At 43.6% G+C, this 23,794-nt stretch overlaps 1 protein-coding gene across 1 annotated transcript in view; it reads right to left on the bottom strand.

The window, feature by feature from the left end:
• The window catches only part of LOC130285365 (transmembrane protease serine 9-like), a 59,269-nt gene that overhangs the window by 10,005 nt on the left and 25,470 nt on the right, over positions 1-23,794 (bottom strand). The window contains exons 6-10 of the mRNA XM_056536725.1: positions 15,369-15,483; positions 12,351-12,543; positions 7,468-7,739; positions 5,721-5,887; positions 2,920-3,145 (exon numbers count right to left, since the gene is read on the bottom strand). Coding sequence (XP_056392700.1) covers positions 2,920-3,145; positions 5,721-5,887; positions 7,468-7,739; positions 12,351-12,543; positions 15,369-15,483 — 973 coding nt within the window. The remainder of the gene's footprint in view (positions 1-2,919; positions 3,146-5,720; positions 5,888-7,467; positions 7,740-12,350; positions 12,544-15,368; positions 15,484-23,794) is intronic.

The following is a 23,794-nucleotide window of genomic DNA, read 5'->3' as shown; positions in this document are numbered from 1 at the left end:
ACACAGCCCCCCCTCCCCTCCCCAATAAAAATGAAAAATGTCTGGTACGCCACGGTTTCCAAAACGGAGCCTCCAGCTGTTGCAAAACAACAACTCCCAGTATTGTCGGACAGCCGTTGACTGTCCAGGCATGCTGGGAGTTTTGCAACAGCTGGAGGCACCCTGTTTGGGAATCACTGGCGTAGAATACCCCTATGTCCACACCTATGCAATCCCTAATTTAGGCCTCAAATGCTAATGGCGCTCTCACTTTGGAGCCCTGTCGTATTTCAAGGCAACAGTTAAGGGTCACATATGGGGTATCGCCATACTCGGGAGAAATTGGGCTTCAAATTTTGGGAGGTATTTTCTTCTTTTACCCTTTTTAAAAATGTAAAGTTTTTGGGAAAAGAAGCATTTTAGGTAAAAATTATTATTTTTTTTTACATATGCAATAGTCGTGAAACGCCTGTGGGGTATTAAGGTTCACTTAACCCCTTGTTACTTTCCCCGAGGGCTCTAGTTTCCAAAATGGTATGCCATGTGTTTTTTTTTTTGCGGTCCTGGCACCATAGGGGCTTCCTAAATGCGGCATGCCCCCAGAGCAAAATTTGCTTTCAAAAAGCCAAATGTGACTCCTTCTCTTCTGAGACCTGTAGTGCGCCAACAGAGCGCTTTTCACCCCCATATGGGGTGTTTTCTGAATCGGTAGAAATTGGGCTTCAAGTTTTGGGGGGTATTTTCTGCTTTAACCCTTTGTATAAATGTAAATTTTTTGGGAAACCAAGCGTTTTAGGTAAATTTTTTTTTATTTTTGTTTACATATGCAAAAGTCGTGAAACACCTGTAGGGTATTAAGGTTCACTTTACTCCTTGTTACATTCCCCGAGGGGTCTAGTTTCCAAAATGGTATGCCATGTGTTTTTTTTTTGCTGTCCTGGCACCATAGGGGCTTCCTAAATGCGGCATGCCCCCAGAGCAAAATTTCCTTCAAAAAAGCCAAATGTGACTCCTTCTCTTCTGAGACCTGTAGTGCGCCAGCAGAGCACTTTTCACCCCCATATGGGGTGTCTTCTGAATCTGGAGAAATTGGGCTTCAAATTTTGAGGGGTATTTTCTGCTATTACCCTTTTTAAAAATGTAAAACTTTAGGGAAACCAAGCATTTTAGGTAAAAAAGTTTTTTGTTTTTTTTTACATATGCAAAAGTCGTGAATCACCTGTGGGGTATTAAGGTTCACATTACCCCTTGTTACGTTCCTCGAGGGGTCTAGTTTCCAAAATGGTATGCCATGTGGTTTTTTTTGCTGTTCTGGCACCATAGGGGCTTTCTAAAGGTGACATGCCCCCCAAAAACCATTTGTCGCTCCTTCCCTTCTGAGCCCTCTACTGCGCCCGCTGTAGACATAGACATATGAGGTATGTGCTTACTCGAGAGAAATTGGGTTTCAAATACAAGTAAAAATATTCTCCTTTTTACCCCTTGCAAAAATTCAAAAATTGGGTCAACAAGAACATGCGAGTGTAAAAAATGAAGATTGTGAATTTTCTCCTTCACTTTGCTGCTATTCCTGTGAAACCCGTAAAGGGTTAAAACGCTTACTCAATGTCATTTTGAATACTTTCGGGGGTGCAGTTTTTATAATGGGGTCATTTATGGGGTATTTCTAAAATGAAGACCCTTCAAATCCACTTCAAACCTGAACTGGTCCCTGAAAAAAAGCGAGTTTCAAAATTTTGTGAAAAATTGGAAAATTGCTGCAAAACTTTGAAGCCCTCTGGTGTCTTCCAAAAGTAAAAACTCATCAATTTTATGATGCAAATATAAAGTAGACATATTGTATATGTGAATAAAAAAAAATTATTTGGAATATCCATTTTCCTTACAAGCAGAGAGCTTCAAAGTTAGAAAAATGCAAAATTTTCACATTTTTCATAAAATTTTGGGATTTTTCACCAAGAAAGGATGCAAGTTACCAAAAAATTTTACCACTACGTTAAAGTAGAATATGTCACGAAAAAACAATCTCGGAATCAGATTGATAACTAAAAGCATTCCAGAGTTATTAATGTTTAAAGTGAAAGTGGTCAGAATTGCAAAAAATGGCCGAGTCCATAAGGTGAAAAAGGGCTCAGTCCGTAAGGGGTTAAATAGAAGTAATTTACAAATCTGTTTAACTTTCTGGAACCAGTTAATTTTAAAAAAATAGTTTTTTACTGGAGTACCCCTTTAATAATCCTGGTCCCTACTATGCCTGTGGACTGTGATACTTTATCACATATCTAACTTGTTATAGTCAATCTGACATTTTAAATGTTTTATCATTTTAGGTCTAAGTGTTCAGACCCCGACTGATCATGAGAACAAAACAGGAGAAGTCTGTGCTTAGCGTGTCCTCCCCTGACTTTGTGTCACATGACCTGAACGGACTTACAATGTAAGTCTATGGGGCCGTCCACAGAGCAGGGGGGAAGCACACAGCAGCCTGCTTCTCTCTTGCCTCGTTCTCATCATCCGTCGGGTCCTGAACACTCAGACATTCGTGATGAGCGGCAGGGGCCATATTCGAATTTACGATATTTTGCGAATATATGGATTAATATTCGTCCTATGTTCGCGAAATTCGCATATTTGCTATGTTTGTTAAAAAATCGTAATAAAATTCACATAGTGCGCATGCGCGATAAAATCTGTCACCTAAAAGAAGGGAGGGATCAGTGTCCTCTGACTGGAAGTGCCGATATTTGCATATTCACATATATCTGCATATACGCAAGAAAATTATATATTTGTCATTGCGAATATATATCGCTATATTCTAAATAATAACAAAATCGCGAAGTGCCGATATTCAAGGTAAAAATTAGCATTTTGAATATTGGCGCTGAACACTATCAGACATGTCCCTACTGTACGTACAACCTCTGAAGTCCATGTTACCTGGGTCGGAGACGTAGTTGAAGCAGCCCGCTCTTGTTGAAGGGACGGTCGGCACAGTTGAGAACACCACATCCGGCACATACTGCTTAATCCAGTTCTGGTAGATCGCTACACGAGAATAGACTCCAGGACGGAAGGGGACGCCACAGTCTTCTCCCCAGCTCACAACGCCGGCCTGGTACCAGACGTTTTGTATATTACATACTAGAGGTCCTCCAGAGTCGCCCTGTAAAAGACAATTGTCGCTCATGTGGTTAGTGGGGATACGGACCTTATTCTCATCCTTTCCAACAACAATCAGACTCTGTTCACACTACGGAATTTCTGGGCGAGATTCTGAAGGCACCCAGTGGCGACTGAATCAGTCATGAATAGGACCGCGCGGACAGTGCCTTCCCCATAGACGGCAATGTCTGGGACACTAATTCCACCTAAAGAATTGTCAAGCTTATTATTTTGGTGCCAGAATTTCAACAGTGGATTATCTGCCGCTGACATCGCGTAGTGCGCACCGTGTAGCGGAATACCACTGCCGCAACAGGAATTCCAAAGAAGATTTATTCCCAGACAATTCAAGTCGAATTCCACTTTGAAATTTTACTCCATAATGTGAACCTAGTCTAAAAGTCATTGTTCTTATTTTTTATCCTACCCTTTCAGTACTTATAAGATGCTGTATGCTCCACAGGAAGCGCTTTTCTTTTTTAATTTCTTCCAGTATGACCACAGTGCTCTCTTCTGACACCTCTGTCCATGTCAGGAACTGTCCAGAGCAGGGGAGGTTTGCCATGGGGATTTGTTCCTGCTCTGGGCAGTTCCTGACATGGACAGAGGTGGCAGCAGAGAGCACTGTGGTTGGACAGAAAATAACTACACAACTTCCTGTGGAGCATACAGCAGCTGATAAGTACTGGAAGGATTAAGATTTTTTAATAGAAGCAAATTACAAATCTGAATATACTTGTGGTGTCAGCACCAGTAAGTATATTGATACTGTGGTTATAGATGTCTTGCGGTGCTGAGAACGGTATACGGGCTGTCAGTGCTATAGTTACATTAACCTTATATTTTTTATTTATGCAGAGTGATATGCCTTGCTGTTACGTGAGATGGTGAAAATAATGTATTTGGATTTTTATTCACTTACATAGTCGGTGTGGCAATCCGAATATTTTTGGCTTCAACTTCAAGCCTTTGATGTGATCGTTGTGCTCGTGTTTGATGCGATGTCTAAGGTGGCGCGCGCCAGGAGACTGCTCCGGCCGTTGGCGTCTACAACTGGCAGTTTGCGCTCCGGTGGGATAGTTTGAATGACCTAGGGCTGATAGTGATGTCACTACAGTACCCAGTATGGGTCAATCTTTGATCCATACTGGGTACTGTAGTGACAAATAAGTGAATAAAAATCGGAACAGCAAGGCATATCACTCTGCATAAATAAAAAATATAAGGTTAATGTAACTATAGCGCTAACAGCCCGTATACCATTCTCAGCACCGCAGGACATCTATAACCACAGTATCAATAATACAGTGACCCCCGACCTACGATGGCCCCGGCATACGATAATTTCAACATACGATCACTCTCAGAGGCAGCATCAACATACGATGCTTTTGTATGTCGGGGCCATCGCATAAACGGCTATCCGGCAGCGCAGACTGCTTCAGCTGCCACCGGATAGCCGTTTATAGTGCCCCGTGTGGTCCGGTGATGGTCTCCTACCTTTCCTCAGGGCTCCGGAGCGTCCTCTTCAGGATCCCCTCCATCGCCGGCGCTCTCCATCGTCGTCATCACGTCACCACACACGCAATCCCGTCATGCAATAAGAGCGGCGTGCGTAGTGACGTGATGACGGCGACGTGAGAGCGACGATCCCGGGCAGCAGAGACGTTCCGGAGCGGCAGGGACATCACGGGGACGCGGCGACAGCGATGAAGCACAGCATCCAGGGCAGCTGTGACGAGCAGTGACGGTCCGGAGCGGCGGGGACAGGTGAGTACAACTTCCTATACTTTACATTGCACGGATCCCTCAACATACGATGGTTTCAACAAACGATGATTCATTTGGAACGGATTACCATCGTATGTTGAGAGACCACTGTACTTACTAGTGCTGACACCACAAGTATATTCTGTATATCCAGTGCAAAGATGAAGAAAAATGGAGCACTCACCCGATCTTTAGTGTAGAAAACTTATTTATTGCATCAGATAAATCTTAGCGTTCTCATGGAGTGCGGGAGAGCGGACAGGAACAGGGGGGTGGGGAAGTGGGATGGGCATTGCCCATCCCACTTCCCCACCCCCCCTGTTCCTGTCCGCTCTCCCGCACTCCATGAGAACGCTAGGATTTCTCTGATGCAAAAATAAGTTTTCTACACTAAAGACCGGGTGAGTGCTCCATTTTTCTCCATCTTTGCACTGGATATATATCTTACCTTTTATGCGAGCACCGGGAGTTTGATGAGTATTCCCATATGTGAAGTAACAGTGCCGGGTCCTGTGTTGGACTGACAAGTATATTCTGTTTTATTATTATTATTCTTACTACTTAGTGGCTCCGCAGGGAACCACTAATGTGTGTCTGAGCAGCTGCCAGTAATCCCATAAGCGCCAGCGTTCACAACCTACTTGTAGTGCACCTAGACAATTTACAAATCTGTTTTACTTTCTGGCTCCAGTTGATAAAAAAAAAAAAATATATATAGTTTTCCCACTGGAGAACCCCTTTAAATTTAAAGTGAACAGAGTCTTTAGTATTTCTACCACTTATAGAACATCTCCTTAGATACTTACTTGGCAAGAATCCTTTTTTCCATCAACGAACCCAGCACAAATTTCGTAGTCATGGATCACGACGGTGCTGGCATTGTAGGGTGAATCCACGTGGTACAGCTGGTCACATGTCTTATAGTTAATGAGGGGGACGGACACCTTCTGGAGGATGCCATTAGAAGGAGATGCTGGAAGACAGACCATCACATTATCATTTACAATTGATCTATAGGTTGTGGTATTTATCTACAAGATACATTTATTTATATCGTTATATCAACTACCTTAAGAACTTAAAGGGGTACGCTGCCTCTAGACATCTTATCCCCTATACAAAGGATAAGGAATAAGATGTCTGATCACGGCGGTCCTGCCGCTGGGACTCCTGTGATCTCCGTGCAGCTGGGTTCCCGTTTCGGGGGTTATGACGTCACACCGCTCCCCCTCCATTCATGTCTATGGGAGGGGGCGTCCCGCCCCCTCCCATAGACATGAATAGAAGGGGTGTGGTGTCACAGGGGGTGTGGCGTGACGTCACGACCCCCGCTGCAGGAACCCATCGTTCTAAACATACTGTTTAGAATGCCGGGTGCTGCAGTGAGATTGTGGCGTCACGAATACAGAGGGTTAATGCCATCTGCCCCTAGGGTAATAACATCTGCCCTCATCACACTCTCATCACAAGTATATGGACAGAGGTTGTAATGGGGACCTCCATAGAAGTAGAATAGCATAGATAAGTGTCAGCACTTCGAAGGTGGTGGTGCACATGGCGGTAGGTGCATGTAAAAAAGTCAAGGTCCCAGCACCCATCAAGTTCTCCTTGAAATGTTGTTTATTGACCTCTCACAAATAAAGGTTTATGGGGCACGTTTTGGCAGATACCAATGACAACCGAAGGCAAGGTGCTTCACCAACACTGATCCTGTATTCCCTTGTATGTGAGATGAACAATGTTTTTTGGAGAACTTGGTGAGTGCTGAGACCTTGACTACCCCGGATGTAGGGACCTGGGAAATTGCACATCCTCTTGGAGAGGAGGGTTGAAGATGATGAACCCACAATCCCTTAAAGGTGATCTGCAGTCCAAGACACTTATACATTATCCTCAGTATCGTGTCTGTCACGCCCCCTCCCATAGACTTGCATTGAGGGGGTGGGGTGTGAAGTCACACGGGGGGTGGAGTCTTGACATCATGATACTCAGTCCCCGTGGTCGGGAGGCATAAGACTTGGAGCCTCCAGCGCTTCCTTCAGTGCTCACAGGTGGGTGCTGCATGCTAGATTATGGGGGTCCCCCACTATAAGACATCTTATCCCCTATCCTTTGGATAGGGGATAAGATGTCTTAGGGCCGGAGTACCCCTTTAATCATATTATGGTGTCAGAAAAGTGAAATGCCCTTAGGGCCGATGAGATGGCACGGTTTGAGAAGACTTGGCAGCCTTGGGTTGCCTATCCACATGCTCCCGATATGTCTCCTTATCTTTCCCTGTGAGTTCTTTGCTCCCTATACCTTCTCGTTGCTAGGTAATAGTACTATGACAGTACCAGACCCTTCCCTGAACCTACCCTGGCCCTATGTTCAGGTCCCTGACGTATGTTTTACAGTTGTTGTTTTTGTGCTGTACACATTTGTATTACATTGTATTTATTGTATTTTTATGCCTTTCTTGTGCTTTTCAATAAATTTCTCTTTTTTTGACACTAAAAATAATCTAAGCAAACAGATCTTGTCCGTGTATAGGAATAGAAAGAAGAGACTTACAGGCATTCTCGGTGGCCCCCCAACCGGTGACCCAGCAGTAGTAGCCGCAGGAGAAGATGGAGGACTCGTCCGGTAGGCGGATTGTTTGGATGTATTGGTTGAGGCTTACAGGGCTGGACAACTTTATGAGCGCCATGTCCCCTTTGTCTCTAATCTTCACAAAATCGGGATGAGGAATAATCTGCTCCACATTGGCGGTGATCTCATACGAGGTCGGACTATTCAGATTGTACAAGCCCAGTTTGACTTTGTAGGAGGCGGGGTCTAAATTCCTGTCACAATAGAATAATGTTAGAGTAATTGGTGGAATTATGTAATGTCTTTATTCAGAATACAGTCTATGTGAAGCCTTAAAGGGGTACTCCACCGGCCAGTGTTCAGCACATTTAGTTCCGAATGCTGTGTGCCCGCTGCGGGGGTTGGCCACGCCTCCTCTCACCCTCAGTCCACTCCCCTCAATTCTGGTCTATGGGAGAGGGCATGACGGCCACCACACCCCCTACCATAGACTTGCATTGAGGGGGCATGGCCGACCCCCGCAGTGCGCACACAGGGTTCGGAACTAAATGTTCCGAACGCCGGCCAGTGGAGTACCCCTTTATTAGATTATGTCCACTGGATATTAAAGTGGTACTTTGCCCCTAGACATCTTATTCCCTATCCTTTAGATAAGGGATAAGATGTCTAGGGGCAGAGTACCCCTTTAACATTTTGTGTTATTGAAGCCAGATTGCATATTTTTTTCGACAGATTTTCAGTCCCTTAGCAGGTATTTGTGGGGCCACATCAGACGAGTATCAACAGGGCCGACTCTTTCTATAGGCAAAATAGGCAGCCCCCTAGAGCGCCCTCTTGATGAGGGGTGACGCTCTGCCTGCAACAAGCAAAGTTAGACATCCAGCATTCGAATCACCCGCTCAGCCAGCAACATGAGGAGGAGGTTTGTTACAGTGTGTCACCCCAGTAGTAAGAAGATTACATGAGGAGGAGGTTTGTTACATTGTGCCACCCCAGTAGTAAGGAGATTACATGAGAAGGAGGTTTGTTACAGTGTGTCACCCCAGTAGTAAGGAGATTACATGTGGAGGAGGTTTGTTACAGTGTGTCACCCCAGTAGTAAGGAGATTACATGAGGAGGAGGTTTGTTACAGTGTGTCACCCCAGTAGTAAGGAGATTACATGAGGAGAAGGTTTGTTACAGTGTGTCACCCCAGTAGTAAGGAGATTACATGAGGAGGAGGTTTGTTAGAGTGTGTCACCCCAGTAGTAAAGAGATTACATGAGAAGGAGGTTTGTTACAGTGTGTCACCCCAGTAGTAAGGAGATTACATGAGGAGGAGGAGGTTTGTTACAGTGTGTCAATCCAGTAGTAAGGAGATTACATGAGGAAGAGGTTTGTTACAGTGTGTCACCCCAGTAGTAAGGAGATTACATGAGGAGGGGGTTTGTTACAGTGTATCACCCCAGTAGTAAAGAGATTACATACGGAGGAGGTTTGTTACAGGTTGTCACTCCAGTAGTAAGGAGATTACATGAGTAGGAGGTTTGTTACAATGTGTCACCCAGTAGTAAGGAGATTACATGAGGAGGGGGTTTGTTACAGTGTGTCACCCCAGTAGTAAGAAGATTACATACGGAGGAGGTTTGTTACAGTGTGTCACCCCAGTAGTAAGGAGATTACATGAGGAGGGGGTTTGTTACAGTGTGTCACCCCAGTAGTAAGGAGATTACATGAAGAGGAGCTTTGTTACAGTGTGTCACCCCAGTAGTAAGGAGATTACATGAGGAGGGGGTTTGTTACAGTGTGTCACCCCAGTAGTAAGGAGATTACATGAGGAGGAGGTTTGGTACAGTGTGTCACCCAAGTAGTAAGGAGATTACATGAGAAGGAGGTTTGTTACAGTGTGTCACCCCAGTAGTAAGGAGATTACATGAGGAGGAGGAGGTTTGTTACAGTGTGTCAATCCAGTAGTAAGGAGATTACATGAGGAAGAGGTTTGTTACAGTGTGTCACCCCAGTAGTAAGGAGATTACATGAGGAGGGGGTTTGTTTCAGTGTATCACCCCGGTAGTAAAGAGATTACATGAGGAGGGGGTTTGTTACAGTGTGTCACCCCAGTAGTAAGGAGATTACATGAGGAGGAGGAGGTTTGTTACAGTGTGTCAATCCAGTAGTAAGGAGATTACATGAGGAAGAGGTTTGTTACAGTGTGTCACCCCAATAGTAAGGAGATTACATGAGGAGGGGGTTTGTTACAGTGTATCACCCCAGTAGTAAAGAGATTACATGAGGAGGAGGTTTGTTACAGTGTGTCACCCCAGTAGTAAGGAGATTACATGAGGAGGGGGTTTGTTACAGTGTGTCACCCCAGTAGTAAGGAGATTACATGAGGAGGAGGTTTGTTACAGTGTCACCCCAGTAGTAAAGAGATTACATGAGGAGGAGGTTTGTTACAGTGTGTCACCCCAGTAGTAAGGAGATTACATGAGGAGGAGGTTTGTTAAAGTGTGTCACCCCAGTAGTAAGGAGATTACATGAGGAGAAGGTTTGTTACAGTGTGTCACCCCAGTAGTAAGGAGATTACATGAGGAAGAGGTTTGTTACAGTGTGTCACCCCAGTAGTAAGGAGATTACATGAGGAGGAGGTTTGTTACAGTGTGTCACCCCAGTAATAAGGTGATTACATGAGGAGGAGGTTTGTTACAGTGTGTCACCCTAGTAGTAAGGATATTACATGAGGAGGAGGAGGTTTGTTACAGTGTGTCACCCCAGTAGTAAAGAGATTACATGAGAAGGAGGTTTGTTACAGTGTGTCACCCCAGTAGTAAGGAGATTACATGAGGAGGAGGAGGTTTGTTACAGTGTGTCAACCCAGTAGTAAGGAGATTACATGAGGAAGAGGTTCGTTACAGTGTGTCACCCCAGTAGTAAGGAGATTACATGAGGAGGGGGTTTGTTACAGTGTATCACCCCAGTAGTAAGGAGATTACATGAGGAGGAATTTTGTTACAGTGTGTCACCCCAGTAGTAAGGAGATTACATGAGGAGGGGGTTTGTTACAGTGTTTTACCCAAGTAATAAGGTGATTACATGAGAAGGAGGTTTGTTACAGTGTGTCACCCCAGTAGTAAGGAGATTACATGAGGAGGAGGTTTGTTACAGTGTGTCACCCCAGTAGTAAGGAGATTGCATGTGGAGGAGGTTTGTTACAGTGTGTCACCCCAGTAGTAAGGAGATTACATGAGGAGGGGGTTTGTTACAGTGTTTTACCCAAGTAAAAAGGTGATTACATGAGAAGAAGGTTTGTTACAGTGTGTCACCCCAGTAGTAAGGAGATTACATGAGGAGGAGGTTTGTGACAGTGTAACCCCAGTAGTAAGGAGATTACATGAGGAGGAGGTTTGTTACAGTGTGTCATCCCAGTAGTAAGGAGATTACATAGGGAGTAGGTTTGTTACAGTGTGTCACCCCAGTAGTAAGGAGATTACATGAGGAGGAGGTTTGTTACAGTGTGTCACCCCAGTAGTAAGGAGATTACATGAGGAGGAGGTTTGTTACAGTGTGTCACCCCAGTAGTAAGGAGATTGCATGTGGAGGAGGTTTGTTACAGTGTGTCACCCCAGTAGTAAGGAGATTACATGAGGAGGGGGTTTGTTACAGTGTTTTACCCAAGTAAAAAGGTGATTACATGAGAAGAAGGTTTGTTACAGTGTGTCACCCCAGTAGTAAGGAGATTACATGAGGAGGAGGTTTGTGACAGTGTAACCCCAGTAGTAAGGAGATTACATGAGGAGGAGGTTTGTTACAGTGTGTCATCCCAGTAGTAAGGAGATTACATAGGGAGTAGGTTTGTTACAGTGTGTCACCCCAGTAGTAAGGAGATTACATGAGGAGGAGGTTTGTTACAGTGTGTCACCCCAGTAGTAAGGAGATTACATGAGGAGGAGGTTTGTTACAGGTTGTCACCCCAGTAGTAAGGTGATTATATGAGGAGGAGGTTTGTTACAATGTGTCACCCCAGTAGTAAGGAGATTACACGAGGAGGGGGTTTGTTACAGTGTGTCACCCCAGTAGTAAGGAGATTACATGAAGAGGAGGTTTGTTACAGCGTGTCACCCCAGTAGTAAGGTGATTACATGAGGAGGAGGTTTGGTACAGTGTGTCACCCAAGTAGTAAGGAGATTACATGAGGAGGAGGTTTGTTACAGTGAATCATCCCAGTAGTAAGGAGATTACATGAGGAGGAGGTTTGTTACAGTGTGTCACCCCAGTAGTAAGGAGATTACATGAGGAGGAGGTTTGCTACAGTGTGTCACCCCAGTAGTAGGGAGATTACATGATGAGAGGGTTTGTTACAGTGTGTCAGTAGTAAGGTGGGGTGTGCCAAAAGGCGGACATATGGGCGGAGTCCAGAGGTTGGCAAAATTAGCTTTTACCTCGGGTGACAAAAATCCTTGCACAAGCCCTGAGTATCAATCTACATTTGTCTGGTCTACCAGGACGCAGGTAAAGGTGAGGTTACCCAACACCCATGACCCAATATCATCTGTCAGATCTGTTGATCGTATAGATGACTTATAGTGAATCAACTCCAACAAGTGACTCAAAAAATTTAGGGATATATATTATGTGAGAAAAGTGCAAAATCCTACAAAAAAGGGGGATTTCTGTCATTTACAGATATAAGGTTAATATGTGAGACTTTAAGTGACAGGGTTGGTGCCAATAGTCCCCTTCCTGGGTGTCAGAGCCCACATAGATCCAGTAGGGTATACAGCAGGATAAGATGTCATTTTTGGAAGGCACTAGCCTAGGACACCAGGGTCTATGTATTTTTAGTCACTAGTTTAATGTAGTCCACACTGTGTTGGGATTTACTTACCCTTCAAAACAGTGAGCAGCGGACAACACCCACTGACTGGAGATGAGCGACCCCCCACAAAAATGGGAGCCATCGGCTTGCAAGCTGACTTGCCATGGCCACTCCCCTTCCTGGGCGTCAGTGCCCCCATAGATCCTGTTAGAGTTATTTGGGTCTGTTGAGTCGACCTTAGATCCAACTAGGACATAAACAACTAAAAGAGAAAACAGAGAAAATAGTTATCAGGTAGGTAGTTACATTGTAGTTACATTATTGTTGCATCACAATGATGAAATACGCTTAGAAATATGAAGGTTTTATTAGATGCCTCCCAAAAAGGAATAAATCAACCGGTGCCAGAAAGGTAAACAGATTTGTAAATTACTTCTATTAAAAAATATTAATTCTTCCAGTGCTTATCAGCTGCTGTATGCTCCACAGGAAGTTGTGTAGTTCTTTCCAGTTTGACCACAGTGCTCTCTGCTGACACCTCTGTCCATGTCAGGAACTGTCCAGAGTAGAAGCAAATACCCCATAGCAAACCTCTCCTCCTCTGGACAGTTCCTGACGTTGACAGAGGTGTCAGCAGAGAGCACTGTGGTCAAACTGGAAAGAACTACACAACTTCCTGTGGAGCATACAGCAGCTAAGTAGTGGAAGGATTAAAGATTTTTATATAGAAGTCATTTACAAATCTTTTTAACTTTCTGGCACAAGTTGATTTTTAAAAAAAATATGTTTTTCACCGAAGTACCCCTTTAAGGCTCAGTCATGTTGACATACGGTAACCCATGGTAACTAACTTCTAAATATGCTCTTGATGATTTTTTAGGCTTATTAACACTGAAATAAAGTGTCATAAAGTATCCCTGGTTGTCGGTAGATGCTGCCGTTGTTAAAATGCACACATAGGTATCGGAAGACGCAATGGCCTTTTCCAAGCATTCCAAAAATTATCAATTTTTGGTAGTTGCATCAGGATTGATGTCCAGAAATGGTGAAGAAGTAATAGCTTTTTTATGAAAAGCTGAAAGAATTACCCCTTTTCTTGGGATTATGGGTTTTGTATGGCTGATAGACCTGACTGGTAGCAGCAATAGCAGGGGTAGTGGACTGGTGGTAGTTTTAGTAGCCAGCGGAAAGTTATGTTAATCCCAGCCAGAAATACTATATGTTTGACTTAACCCAGAAAATACACGTAACTTGGCCTAAAATGCCTTTACCACGTTCACAACCTTTTAATGTGTATTTCTGTTAAATAACAGGTCAGCCCACTGTTTTGCTCAGCTTGCTAGGTATTATAATGTGAAAGCTTTTATGGGCTCATTCTGCAGTCAGACTGCTGGGATTTGTAGTGCTCCAACTGGACATAGTAATGCAGGCGACAGGGGGTTTCTGTCTGAGGTTAGACCACTGCTCAATGCTTTACTCAGCTTGTAATGTGATGGCTTTTATAAGCTCGTTCTATAGGGACACTGCTGGCTGGAATTTGTAGTGCACAAACTAGACACAGCAATGCAGGTGACAGGAGGTTACTGTCTAAGGTCAGAGTACTGCTCCATGCTTTGCTCATATTGCTCTCAAACTCTATTAGACTCGTCAAGGCTTTCTGGAATTAGTAATTGCTGTGCACGGTCTGCTCTCTCTCTCAGCTTCCTCTCTCTCCAAGATGGCAGCCGCAACGCGTCTTCTGATTTTTAAGAGAGATTATAATAGGGTATCTCCAATTTACCCTAAAAGTTCACCTGAATACAGGAGAAAGGGGGAGTTCATCAATGTCGGAACACACTACAAAGACCTTAGATAAGAATGAATTACATACTCAGGATTAAACCCTTCCCTGATAGCCCACAAGGTCACATCACTATAGTTGTGTAATACTGCACATTATACATCACAAAAAAAATGAAAAAAAATTCCTAATTAAAGGGGTACTCCACTGCTCAGCGTTTGGTACAAACTGTTCTGAACGCTGGAGCCGGCCCCTGGAGCTTGTGATGTCATAGCCCCACCCCCGCATGGCATCATGTCCCACCCCCTCAATGCAAGTCTATGGGATGGGGCGGGGCGTGACATCATGAGGGGGTGGGGCTATGACATCACAAGCTCCCGCTGCCAGCTCCAGCGTTCGGAACAGTTAGTACCAAACGCTGAGCAGCGGAGTACCCCTTTAATGGCTGGAAACTTTAAAGGGGCTCTCCAGTGGAAAATCATTATTATTATTTTTTAAATCAACTGGTGCCAGAAAGATAAACATATTTGTAAATTACTTCTATTAAAAAATCTCAATTCTTCCAGTACTTATCAGCTGCTGTTTGCTCCACAGGAAGTTGTGCAGTTCTTTCCAGTCTGACCACAGTGCTCTCTGCTGACACCTCTGTCCATGTCAGGAACTGTCCAGAGCAGGAGAGGTTTGTTATGGGGATTTGCTCCTGCTTTGGACAGTTCCTGACATGGACAGAGGTGTCAGCAGAGAGCACTGTGGTCAGACTTGAAAGGACTACACAATTTCCTGTGGAGCATACAGCAGCTGATAAGTACAGGAAGGATTAAGATTGTTTAATAGAAGTAATTTACAAATCCGTTTATCTTTCTGGCATCAGTTGATTTAAAAAAATAAAATAAAATGTTTTTCCATTTTTTTGTGATGTATTATGCAGTACTACATAACCAAAGGGATTCCACCTTGTGGGCCAGCAAGGACGGGTTTAATCCTGAGTATGTAATTTATCCTTATCTAAGGTCTTTGTGGTGTGTGCCGACATTGATGAACTCCCCCTTTCTCCTGTATTCAGGTGAACTTTTAGGGCAAGTTGGAGATATCCTATTTTAATATCTCTTAAAAATTAGAAGACGCGTTGTGGCTGCCATCTGACCTTAGACAGTAACCTCCTGTCACCTGCATTGCTGTGTCTAGTTTGTGCACTACAAATCCCAGCCAGCAGTGTCACTATAGAACGAGCTTATAAAAGCCATCACATTACAAGCTGAGTAAAACATTGAGCAGTGGTCTAACCTCAGACAGAGACACCCTGTCACCTGCATTACTATGTCCAGTTGGAGCACTACAAATCCCAGCAGTCTGACTGCAGAATGAGCCCATAAAAGCTTTCACGTTGTAATACCTAGCAAGCTGAGCAAACAGTGGGCTGACCTGTTATTTAACAGAAATACACATTAAAGGGGTTGTGAACGTGGTATAGGCATTTAGGCCAAGTTACGTGTATTTTCTGGGTTAAGTCAAACATATAGTATTTCTGGCTGGGATAAAAATAACTTTCCACTGGCTACTACAACTACCACCAGTCCACTACCCCTGCTATTGCTGCTACCAGTCAGGTCTATCAGCCATACACAACCCATAATCCCAAGAAAGGGGACCCAATTTTCCAGCTTTTCATAAGGGTTAAAAAATTTAAATAGATCTACCGTATTTATCGGCGTATAACACGCACTTTTTAGGCTAAAATTTTTAGCCTAAAGTCTACCTGCGTGTTATACGCCGATAAGCCGTTGCAGTTCAATGATTGAAAGCGGGTGCTTTAAATCAATGAACTGCAGCGGCTTTGCAGGTGCAGAGACCGCCACCGCTGCTGGCTTCTCTGCCCCTGCCTGTCCTGGGGTCTAGAGCCCTGCTGCTTGCCCTTCTCTCCCCCTAGCTATCAGTGCCGCTGCCCGTTCTCTCCCCCTGGCTATCGGCACCGATAGCCAAGGGGAGAGAAGCGGCGCCGGCAATGGGGCAGCGGCGCCGACAGACAGGGGGAGAGAAGGGGCAGCGGCACCCATTGCCGGAGCTGCTGCCCCGTTGCCTCCCCCATCCCCGGTTGTATAATTACCTGTTGCCAGGGTCGGGTCCGCGCTGCTTCAGGCCTCCGGTGTGCGTCCCCTGCGTCGTTGCTATGCGCTGCACGACGCAATGACGTTACTCGTCATTGCGCCGCGCCGTGCAGTGCATAGCAACGAAGCATGGGACACACACCGGAGGCCTGAAGTAGCGTGGACCCGACCCTGGCAACAGGTAATTATACAACCGGGAATGGGGGAGGCAACGGGGCAGCGGCGCCGGCAATGGATGCCGCTGCCCCTTCTCTCCCCCTGGCTATCGGCGCCGGCAATGGGGCGCAGGCACCGATAGCCAGGGGGAGAGAATGGGCAGCGGCGCAGATAGCTAGCGGGAGAGAAGCGGCGGCAGCAGGGCTCTAGACCCCAGGAAAGGCAGGGGGAGAGAAGTGGGCAGCGACGGCCTCTCTCCCCCTGCCTTTCCTGGGGGTGTATCGGGGTATACGCATGCACACACACGCACCCTCATTTTATCAAGGATATTTGGGTAAAAAAACTTTTTACCCAAATATCCTTGGTAAAATGAGTGTGCGTGTTATAGGCCGGTGCGTGGTATACCCCGATAAATACAGTAATTTACAAATCTGTTTAACTTTCTGGTGCCAGTTGATATGAAAAAAAAAAAAAAAGTTTTCCACTGAAGTACCCCTTTAAATTAGATGACTGCTGAAAAGGTAAATCCCTCATTCAGCCCTTGAGGGATCAGGTTGTTAAAGAGGTACTCTGCCGCAAACATCTTATCCCCTATCTAAAGCTAGGCTCTCTGTCGATCGGTGCACAGAGCAAACTCCACTCTGTGCCCGATGACTGGTGATGCGTCCGCCACGCCTCCTTCCATAGAAGTGAATGGAGGGGGAAGCTGCAAGCTTCTTGATGTCGCCGCTGCTGGCAAGGAGATCTTGGGGGTCCCCAGCGGCAGGACCCCTGCAATCTAAAATCTTATTCCCTCTCCTGTGAATAGGAGATAAGATGTTTGCGGCTTAGTACCCCTTTTAGAGTATAGATCCAAATTGCCAATTCTCGATGCAACTTTGAACCTAAATTTTCTTGTCTGAGGCCTAATTTTGGCTCAACACATCTCCTTCATGAAACTAAGCAAAAGTCTAGCCTGGGGTGTATCTGCTCCAGATCGGTAGGGGTATCTGTATTCAGGTGTTTGGATGGCCTTTTTCTCAATTGTTGAATTATTTTGCCCATGAAGAGCTTGGGACACCCGCATTGGGCAATATACACCAATCCTGCTGTCTGGCAATGATTAAAGTCCCTGATGACACATCTACGTCCATGTCTAGGGTTAACAAACTCCTTTTTTTGGAATCCTAATCCTAAATCATTGGTCTATGTAGGTGTATCCTAAATCCTTGGTCTATGTGGGTGTATCTTAAATCCTTGGTCCATATAGGTGTATCCTAAATCATTGGTCTATGTAGGTGTATCCTAAATCATTGGTTTATGTAGGTGTATCCTAAATCATTGGTTTATGTAGGTGTATCCTAAATCATTGGTTTATGTAGGTGTATCCTATATCCTTGGTCTATATAGGTGTATCCTAAATCCTTGGTCTATGTAGATGTATCCTAAATCCTTGGTCTATGTAGGTGTATCCTAAATCCTTGGTCTATGTAGATGTATCCTAAATCATTGGTTTATGTAGGTGTATTCTAAATCCTTGGTCTATATAGGTGTATTCTAAATCATTGGTTTATGTAGATGTATCCTATATCCTTGGTCTATATAGGTGTATCCTAAATCCTTGGTCTATGTAGATGTATCCTATATCCTTGGTCTATGTAGGTGTATCCTAAATCCTTGGTCCATATAGGTGTATCCTAAATCATTGGTTTATGTAGGTGTATCCTAAATCCTTGGTCTATGTAGGTGTATCCTAAATCATTGGTCTATGTAGGTGCATCCTAAATCCTTGGTCTATGTAGGTGTATCCTAAATCCTTGGTCCATATAGGTGTATCCTAAAACATTGGTTTATGTAGGTGTATTCTAAATCCTTGGTCTATGTAGGTGTATCCTAAATCATTGGTCTATGTAGGTGTATCCTAAATCCTTGATCCATATAGGTGTATCCTAAATCATTGGTCTGTGTAGGTGTATCATAAATCCTTGGTCTATGTAGGTGTATCATATATCCTTGGTCTATGTAGATGTATCCTAAATCCCTGGTCTATGTAGGTGTATCCTAAATCATTGGTTTATGTAGGTGTATCCTAAATCCTTGGTCTATGTAGATGTATCCTAAATCCTTGGTCTATGTAGGTGTATTCTAAATCCTTGGTCTATGTAGGTGTATCCTAAATCATTGGTCTGTGTAGGTGTATCATATATCCTTGGTCTATGTAGATGTATCCTAAATCCCTGGTCTATGTAGGTGTATCCTAAATCATTGGTTTATGTAGGTGTATCCTAAATCCTTGGTCTATGTAGATGTATCCTAAATCCTTGGTCTATGTAGGTGTATCCTAAATCATTGGTCTATGTAGGTGTATCCTAAATCATTGGTCTATGTAGGTGTATCCTAAATCCTTGGTCTATGTAGGTGTATCCTAAATCCTTGGTCTATGTAGATGTATCCTAAATCCTTGATCCATATAGGTGTATCCTAAATCATTGGTCTGTGTAGGTGTATCATAAATCCTTGGTCTATGTAGGTGTATCCTAAATCCTTGGTCTATGTAGATGTATCCTAAATACTTGATCCATATAGGTGTATCCTAAATCATTGGTCTGTGTAGGTGTATCATAAATCCTTGGTCTATGTAGGTGTATCATAAATCCTTGGTCTATGTAGGTGTATCATATATCCTTGGTCTATGTAGGTGTATCATATATCCTTGGTCTATGTAGATGTATCCTAAATCCCTGGTCTATGTAGGTGTATCCTAAATCCTTGGTCTATGTAGGTGTATCCTAAATCATTGGTTTATGTAGGTGTATCCTAAATCCTTGGTCTATGTAGATGTATCCTAAATCCTTGGTCTATGTAGGTGTATCCTAAATCCCTGGTCTATGTAGGTGTATCCTAAATCCTTGGTCTATGTAGGTGTATCCTAAATCATTGGTTTATGTAGGTGTATCCTAAATCCTTGGTCTATGTAGATGTATCCTAAACCATTGGTCTATGTAGGTGTATTCTAAATCCTTGGTCTATGTAGTTGTATCCTAAATCCTACGTGGATGTAGGTGTATTATAAAGTCTTCACCTATTTGGATGTATACATGTAGGTTGGTCAGTGGGGATGAGTGACAAATTCTTGGCCTGTGTGGGTATTTCCTAAATATTTGTTCTATATGGGTGTGTCCCTAATGCTTGGTATTAACGGGTACACCCCAAATTCTAATCCTTTTTGTGGAATTCAAAGTTTTTGTTCTATATGTCATATTTGTCATATTGGAAATGGCACTTGTGAGTTCCACCCTAATACAATGGGAGGATTGTTAAAAAATTGGATGAACTGTAGGAAGGAAGCAAAGACAAAGGCTCCATACCGATAAGACCATAGGATGACATTGTCAGATGACTTTTTAACCCCTTAAGGACTCAGGGTTTTTCCGTTTTTGCACTTTCGTTTTTTCCTCCTTACCTTTAAAAAATCATAACCCTTTCAATTTTCCACCTAAAAATCCATATTATGGCTTACTTTTTGCGTTGCCAATTCTACTTTGCAGTGACATTAGTCATTTTACCCAAAAATGCACGGCAAAACGGAAAAAAAAATCATTGTGCGACAAAATCGAAAAAAAAACGCCATTTTGTAACTTTTGGGGGCTTCCGTTTCTACGCAGTGCATATTTCGGTAAAAATTACACCTTATCATTATTCTGTAGGTCCATACAGTTAAAATGATACCCTACTTATACAGGTTTGATTTTGTCGCACTTCTGGAAAAAATCATAACTACATGCAGGAAAATGTATACGTTTAAAAATGTCATCTTCTGACCCCTATAACTTTTTTATTTTTCCACGTACGGGGCGGTATGAGGACTCATTTTTTGCGCCGTGATCTGAAGTTTTTATTGGTATGATTTTTGTTTTGATCTGACTTTTTGATCACTTTTTATTCATTTTTTAATGTTATAAAAAGTAACCAAAATACGCTTTTTTGGACTTTGGAATTTTTTTGCGCGTACGCCATTGACCGTACGGCTTAATTAATGATATATTTTTATAGTTCGGACATTTACGCACGCGACGATACCACATATGTTTATTTTTATTTTTTTTACAGTTTTATTTTTCTTATGGGAAAAGGGGGGTGATTCAAACTTTTATTAGGGAAGGGGTTAAATGACCTTTATTAACACTTTTTTTTTACTTTTTTTTTGCAGTGTTATAGGTCCCATAGGGACCTATAACACTGCACACACTGATCTCTCATACTGATCACTGGCGTGTATTAACACGCCTGTGATCAGCATTATCGACGCTTGACTGCTCCTGCCTGGATCTCAGGCACGGAGCAGTCATTCGTCGATCGGACACCGAGGAGGCAGGTAAGAGCCCTCCCGGTGTCCGATCAGCTGTTCGGGATGCCGCGATTTCACCGCGGCGGTCCCGAACAGCCCGACTGAGCAGCCGGGATACTTTCAGTTTCACTTTAGAAGCGGCGGTCAGCTTTGACCGCCGCTTCTAAATGGTTAATACAGCACATCGCCGCGATCGGCGATGTGTGGTATTAGCCGCGGGTCCCGGCCGTTGATTAGCGCCGGGACCCACGCGATATGATGCGGGATCGCGGCGCGATCCCGCTTCATATCGCGGGAGCCGGCGCAGGACGTAAATATACGTCCTGCGTCGTTAAGGGGTTAAGTCTTAGTCTCCACTGTGGCCCCCATGGTACAAGAAGCCAGGATGTATCCTCCTTATTCATGGCTCTTTATATATATATATATATATATATATATATATATATATATATATATATATATATATATATATGGGCCCTGGGAGAAAGCAGCTGGAAATGTCACATTGAGAACATTGTAGGATTTTTTTTTATGACCTTACAAGGGTTGGACAAATAAGTAGAACACTAACATTTTTACATAGTGAGGTGGAACTCTTCCTGACATACCCACCATTAATGGCAGTGGGCCACTCTTTCTCTAAGTCACATGGCTTATACCACTGCTGATAAACCCTTTTACTTGTGCTGTCCAAAAAATTCATTTATTTTTGGGTGTGATATGTCAGACCTGGGAAATGATTGTTGTTGAGTCTGTGACCCCAAGCTGCTGTGTTGCTGGATATGGGGAGATCAACTGTTTCCTAGATGACATTATAGTAAGTAAAAACACTCAGAACACTCACAAAAGTAGATGTGGTCAAAAGTCAAAGCTTAATGTGAAGACAAGAAGAGAAAAAAACTTTGTCTAATTTTAGCCAAATTCCACATCTATGTGCAGGGTGTGTGTGTGTGTGTGTGTGGGAGGACAGGGTATGTGTGTGTGTGTGTGTGTGTGTGTGTGGGAGGACAGGGTATGTGTGTGTGTGTGTGTGTGTGTGGGAGGACAGTGTATGTGTGTGTGTGTGGGAGGACAGGGTATGTGTGTGTGTGTGTGTGTGTGTGTGGGAGGACAGGGTATGTGTGTGTGTGGGAGGACAGGGTGTGTGTGTGTGTGTGGGAGGACAGGGTATGCATGTGTGTGTGTGTAGAGGGGGGGGGGGTATTTAAACAGGGGATTAGAATCTGTAGGAAGTCCCAGAATTATAAATTGACCTATAATACGTTACCAATGGGGTGAGATGCTTACTATCCTCTATTGGCCATTTACAATGTAGATATTTAGGTACTTGAATGGGATGAGCACAATAACCTGAAACTCAATAACACTAAAATGACTTATCATATGAAGGTGATGCCGCAGCTTGGATGGATAGGTTTCTATTGTTTCTCTGTTTTCTTATTAGGTTGCTTTTAAATGTTGTTCTTTAGTTGCTGCTTTTCCCAATCTGTCTTGCTGAAATATCCCGAATGTATGGCCAATAGGAACACTTCCCAAAAACTTGGTCTAAGAGGGTGCATCCCAAATTCTTACCATATATTAGTGTATCCAAAATACCTTTTGCTTATGTGGGTCTGTCCCAAACACTTGGCCTATGAAGGTGCATCCCAAATACATGCTTTATATATGTCACAACTCTGGCTGATGTGCTGGTATACTTATTTTAAAGCAATGTAGGTTCATCTCTAATGCTTGGCCTATTTGGGGTCTTTACCAAATGTACAGTATGTATGCTAAATCCTTGGTATTCTAAATGCCTAGTTTATGAAGGTGTATCACAAACGATTGCCTAGTGGGGAAAGATTCTTAAATTCTTCCCCTATGTGGGTGTATACATGGCCTACGTAGGTTGGTCAGTGAGGGTGTTTGACAAATTCTTGGCCTGTGTGGGTTTCCTAAATACTTGTTCTATATGGGTGTTTCCCAAATATGCTTGGTCTAAGTGGGTACACCCCAAATACTTAACCTTTCTGTGGAATCCAAAGCGTTTGTTCTATATGTCAAATTGTCATATTAGAAATGGCACCAGTAAATTCAGTCCTAATACAGTGTGGGGTGTGTGTAAAAAATCGGATCAACTGTAGAATGGAATTTAATGAATTTTCAGTAAAGACAGAGGTGCCATACCATACAATACCATAGGATGACATCGTTACTAAGTCTTTATCTCACGTAGGTTCTTGGTGCCTTAATGTCTATCACTTTTTAAGAATAATTCTACTTCTAATAATAGTTTCACTTGTGTCCATTATACTGAAAATATCCCAATAGAGGACATAGAGGATTAGGATTTTTATGAGTTTTGAGTAATTTAGTTACATTGATTTTATAGACTTTCGATAAAAGTGCAACCTCCTCTCACCAGTCAATGTAGATTGTGGCCCCCTTGGTAGAAGAAGCCTATTTATTGTTCTTTACCTCTGTGTATATATAAGGGCCCTGTAATAAATCAGCTGGAAATGTCATTTTAAGAACATTGTAGGATTAAAGTGGCTGAAGGACAGAAAACAGAGGATTGTGGTTAATGGAGAGTATTAATTAATTAATAAAGAGCAAGGTCTTGTTACCAGTGGGGACCTCAGAGATCTGGACCTCAGGGGATATGGACCTCAGAGATCTGGACCTCAGGGGATCTGGACCTCAGAGATCTGGACCTCAAACATCTGGACCTCAGGGATCTGGACCTCAGAGATCTGGACCTCAGGGGATCTGGACCTCAGGGGATCTGGACCTCAGAGATCTGGACCTCAGGGGATGTGGACCTCAGAGATCTGGACCTCAAAGATCTGGACCTCAGGGGATCTGGACCTCAGAGATCTGGACCTCAAAGATCTGGACCTCAAGGGATCTGGACCTCAGAGATCTGGACCTCAGGGGATCTGGACCTCAGAGATCTGGACCTCAGAGATCTGGACCTCAGGGGATCTGGACCTCAAAGATCTGGACCTCAGGGGATATGGACCTCAGAGATCTGGACCTCAGAGATCTGGACCTCAGAGATCTGGACCTCAGGGGATCTAGACCTCAAGGATCTCTACTGGGATTTCTTATTAGTGTTGAGCACGAATATTTGTAATGCAAATTTTATTGCGAATATCGGCACTTC

Source organism: Hyla sarda, chromosome 8, assembly GCF_029499605.1.
Source record: "Hyla sarda isolate aHylSar1 chromosome 8, aHylSar1.hap1, whole genome shotgun sequence".
Taxonomy (NCBI): domain Eukaryota; kingdom Metazoa; phylum Chordata; class Amphibia; order Anura; family Hylidae; genus Hyla; species Hyla sarda.
The sequence above is the reverse complement of the archived record's forward strand: the minus strand, read 5'-3'. Positions and strand labels throughout refer to the sequence as shown.